Here is a 4,129-nt window from a genome sequence, read left to right as displayed (position 1 = left end):
AAAAAAAAAGAGGCTGGGATGAGGAAGTGCTTTGAAAAATAGAAAAGAACAAGTTGGGACCTGAAAAGGAAGATTTCTGTGTTGTTCTAAGCTTTAGAGTCTAAGTCAAGGGCTTATCTTGGTTCATTTTGGGCCTATATCTTGGGATGATGCTGGTCTTGGGCAGAGGCTACATTCTCTGGGGAGTCAGCCAACTGGAGATTTCTATTTGCTAATTGTGGGGTCAGCAGTGCAGGCTCAAAAGACAAGTTATCTAAGAAGATGTTTCCTGATGGTCCTCTTATCCAGCTGTGTTGGGGCCACAGAACTATTTTGCAGTTTAGAAATGGTTTCAATCCTCTGGGACATTTCTTGCTCTGGCCACCAGATGGCAGTGCCATTTAGCAGCCCTGTGCTGACCTGCCAGCAGGGGATGTCCACAGGTAAGAACTGCAGGTTTGTGATGGATTTGGCAGAAGAGGGTTAAATATATGCTCATACATATGTACATACTGGTTTTAAGGGCCAAGCTGTGGCTCGGCTGTGGTCGGGATGTGCAGTGATGGAGGACAAGCTGATTTGCAGTGACAGGAACACTGTCAGAGATGGATCTCCTGACAAAGGGGTGGAGGGGGTCTGTACTCAGTTAGGCTTCCTCCCTGGGGCAGCAGGGGTTCCTTGCTTTTACTGTTCATAGGTATCTCTGGGCTCCTGTCAAGTGCCTGCTGATGAGTGACTCTACTGCTGCAGCTGCAGGTAGAAACTTGGAGCGAGCATGGGAGTCTGCATCTAGGTGTGGCTCCATATCCAGGGCAGGTTTTGTGTAGAGAAAGAAGAGCCTTTTCCAGGAGCCTGGACTCTCTGGCTTCTGTGGAGGGGAGAGGCTGGGCCTGGCTGGGAGCCAAGGCTCTGGTCCTCTCACTTCAGGAGGAATGGAGTCTCTGGGGTCACACCTTGTACACCAACTGACCTTGTGAGAGTTTTTCAGCTTGGGTGGGGGGCTGTCCCGGAGCCTCTTCATGGCTTGCACTGGAGAATCGCTGAAGTAGGGTGGCTCTCCATCCACCATCTCAATCACCATGATTCCCAGAGACCAGATATCCACCTGCAGGAGGAGAATGTCCCTGACCCCACTGGCCAGAGTCTGGACCCTTGGTAGCAGCATGCTGGAGGGGGAGGGGAGCAGCTGGTCCAAGCTCTCCTTTGTGAGTTTGTCTCCTTCCTCCCCTGATCACCTGCCCTGTGGTCAGTTACTTCCTGTATGAGTGGCCATTGACTGTAGGGACACAGCTGTCATCCATTCTCTGAGGAAAGCCATCATACCTGGGCAACCCTGGCTATACCCCTGTGCCCTTGAGCTGGGGGACCTGTTCCTGGCAGCAAAGTAACAGGTGAGAGCAGCCCCACCAGAAAGGAGGCAGGGTATTGACCGAGTGGGAATCTGAGAACCAGGGCTATTTTGGGTGGGGGCTCCAGAGGGGACCATGAGCAGAAGAGATGCATGTTCCCAAGCCTCTTCTGGGAGGCCTGGAGGAGGGAGGGAACAGTTACCTCAGTGGCATACAGAGACCTGGAGATCACTTCAGGAGCCATCCAGTAGGGGGTCCCCACCAAGGACTTCCTCTTAGGAACATCTTTGCTGATCTGAGCACAGAATCCAAAGTCTGAGAGCTTCACCTGGGGTTGAAAGGGCAGTGAGTGGTACAAAAGGAGGAGAGGGTGGTGGGAGCAGGGAACTGGGGGCATAGCTGTGCCAGGCACAGACAGGGGCCTACCCTGCCATCGAGGGTCAGCAGGATGGAGTCACTCTTGATGTCCCGGTGGATGACACCCTGGGCATGCAGGTAAGCCAGAGCTTGCAGCACTGCTTCACACACAGTGGCAATCTGCTCTTCGTTCAGCCTGGATAGGGAGAAGGCAAGGCCACCAATTTGAAGAGAGTGGTAGCTTTGGCAGGGCCACAGGATGGCTGGGCTGGGTAGAGTAAGGGTCCCCAGTACCAGACCCCACAGCTCCTGGGCAGTGTGTTCAGCCACAGCCCTGGTGGAAACTGGGCCTGAGCCTAGGCTGGAGACAACCCTTCTATTTCCCACTCCCCTGGGTCGCAGTTACCCCAAATAGGCAGGAGGGCCAGGATGATAAGACAGGAACCCCAAGTCTTCTGGGGCAATGGCTGCCCAACACCCCTGCCAGGGCAATAGTGGTGACAGTCCACACTTGGGACCCAGCCCTGCCAGCTGCCCACCTGACTTGGGAGACGATGTCTGTGAGGGCCCCGCCCTGCAGGAACTCCATGAGCACCCACAGCTCCTCGCCCACCAGGTAGCTCTTGTACATCTCCACCACGTTGACATGCTGGTAGTCCCGCATGATCACCACCTGAGGGCAGGCAGGGGCCTGAATGCCGGGCACAGCACCCATGAGACTTGGCCACCCCGCTGCCCCTGCTTGCAGACAGATGTCTAGCTTGGCTGTGCACTCACTGCCCTTCCCAAATGCCCCCACCGCGTCCCGCCCTGTCCTCCCACCTCATTGAAGAGCAGCTCCCTGCGCTGCTGCTTCCTGAGGTCCATCATCTTGACAGCAACCTGGCGGCCCGAGTGCTTCTCCCGAGCCAGGCAGACGATGCCTGTGGAGCCCTCGCCAATCTTCACATAGCTGTCCAGCAGCAGCCGGGGGTCACCCTGGTCCACCACCATCCTGAGTGCAGCCTTGAACTGCTCGTGTGTCACAACGCCCGTCTCCTCGCCAGCCAGGGCACCCTTGGCCACAGCAGGGTCCTGGGGCAGATACAGGTTGCTGGTGCTGATCTGGGCATGCCGGGTGCGGGGCGAGCCTGCTGGGGAAGACCGGCCTGGAAGCGGGCCGGTGGCTGGCGCTGTGCGAAGGGACTTCTGGGGGCTGCTGGTATCTGAGGTGGTCAGAGGGCTGAAGGTCCCCACGGGATGGTCCGAAGGCAAGGACTGGGCCTTGGCTACCAGGCTTGGGGGGGAGTCTTTCTGCAGCGGTCGGAAAGAGGAGTTGGGCTGCAGGGACAAAGAAACAGGAAGGGGTGTGGCTGTGGGAGAGTCTGGAGCGACCTTCCCAGGGGCAGGGGATGGCTGCTGTCACCTCTGGACACTAGCAGGGTCAGACCAAACTTGCTGTGAGCCAAGATTTTCAAACAGACCTGAAGCCCAACCACAGTCCTGTTCAAGAAACCAGCCCCCAATGTTCCAAGGTGAGCAGGCCAAACAACAGCTCTTCACATCCACTCTGCCCTCCTGGGAAGAAGAGAAAAGCTGAGAAAAGTCGAGTCCCTGGGGTGGCCTCATGCTGGGTACTTCTTGATAATTGACAGCCAGACCCCGGGGGCCACCAGGAGGCAGTCTTTCCTCTGTGCTGTGGGGCTGCTCAGAGAATCTGGGTCAGATGCAAAGTCCCTGGGGTGGCCTCATGCTGGGTACTTCTTGATAATTGACAGCCAGACCCCGGGGACCACCAGGAGGCAGTCTTTCCTCTGTGCTGTGGGGCTGCTCAGAGAATCTGGGTCAGATGCAGTCTTCATGTCCCAGGCTCCCCAACTCAAGGGCCCAGGTGGGCAGAAGAGGCCCTGGCAGTGGGGTGGGTGAGCAGTGGGGCAGCTGTGACTCGACTCCAGACCCAGGTCAGAGAAGCCACAGCTGGGATCTGAGAGACCTGCTTGTGCATGCACCACGGACTCTGTGTGTCTGTGTTGTGAGGTTACATCCCTAACAGAGGGCCACAGAGCTACTGTACCATCTGGGGGTTCTCGGGTGTCTCCCCTGGGCTAGGGATCTGGTACCAGAGAAATGTGGAATCTAGAGGGTAGGTCTAGCCAAACCCCAGCCGTAAGGCCAGGGGCAGAGAAGTGTCTTAAGGACCTCCCCAGAGCAGCCCCTCCCCTTCCTCCCAGACATGAAATTCCCAGCTAAGGACCCCCCAGCAAGGGAGAGAAGGCAGAGAGGCCTATCCTCATGGCCACTGGTGGGGAGGGAGGGAAGGTGGAGCTGAGGGGCAGCTTGGGTCCCCAGTAAGCCCTGCTCAGGCCTACCCTGGAAGCCTGCGAGACTCCTTGCCTTTCTGGATCCAAGCCCTCTTGCTACCCCTGGCAGGAAAGGACCTATCCTTTTGTTCTCCCCAAGGAGTT

The 4,129-nt window shown here is 57.1% G+C and overlaps 1 protein-coding gene across 1 annotated transcript in view; it reads right to left on the bottom strand.

Annotated features, from left to right (window-relative positions):
- Positions 1–717: 717 nt before the first annotated feature.
- PAK6 (p21 protein (Cdc42/Rac)-activated kinase 6) overlaps positions 718–4,129 on the bottom strand; it is a 21,045-nt gene continuing 17,633 nt past the window's right edge. Inside the window, exons 4-9 of the mRNA XM_008573728.1 lie at positions 2,508–3,005; positions 2,225–2,358; positions 1,755–1,881; positions 1,531–1,656; positions 950–1,084; positions 718–729 (exon numbers count right to left, since the gene is read on the bottom strand). Of these exons, the coding sequence (XP_008571950.1) occupies positions 718–729; positions 950–1,084; positions 1,531–1,656; positions 1,755–1,881; positions 2,225–2,358; positions 2,508–3,005 (1,032 nt within the window). The remainder of the gene's footprint in view (positions 730–949; positions 1,085–1,530; positions 1,657–1,754; positions 1,882–2,224; positions 2,359–2,507; positions 3,006–4,129) is intronic.

The sequence above is a fragment of the Galeopterus variegatus genome, unplaced genomic scaffold (genome assembly GCF_000696425.1).
Source record: "Galeopterus variegatus unplaced genomic scaffold, G_variegatus-3.0.2 Scaffold959, whole genome shotgun sequence".
Taxonomy (NCBI): Eukaryota; Metazoa; Chordata; class Mammalia; order Dermoptera; family Cynocephalidae; genus Galeopterus; species Galeopterus variegatus.
The sequence above is the reverse complement of the archived record's forward strand: the minus strand, read 5'-3'. Positions and strand labels throughout refer to the sequence as shown.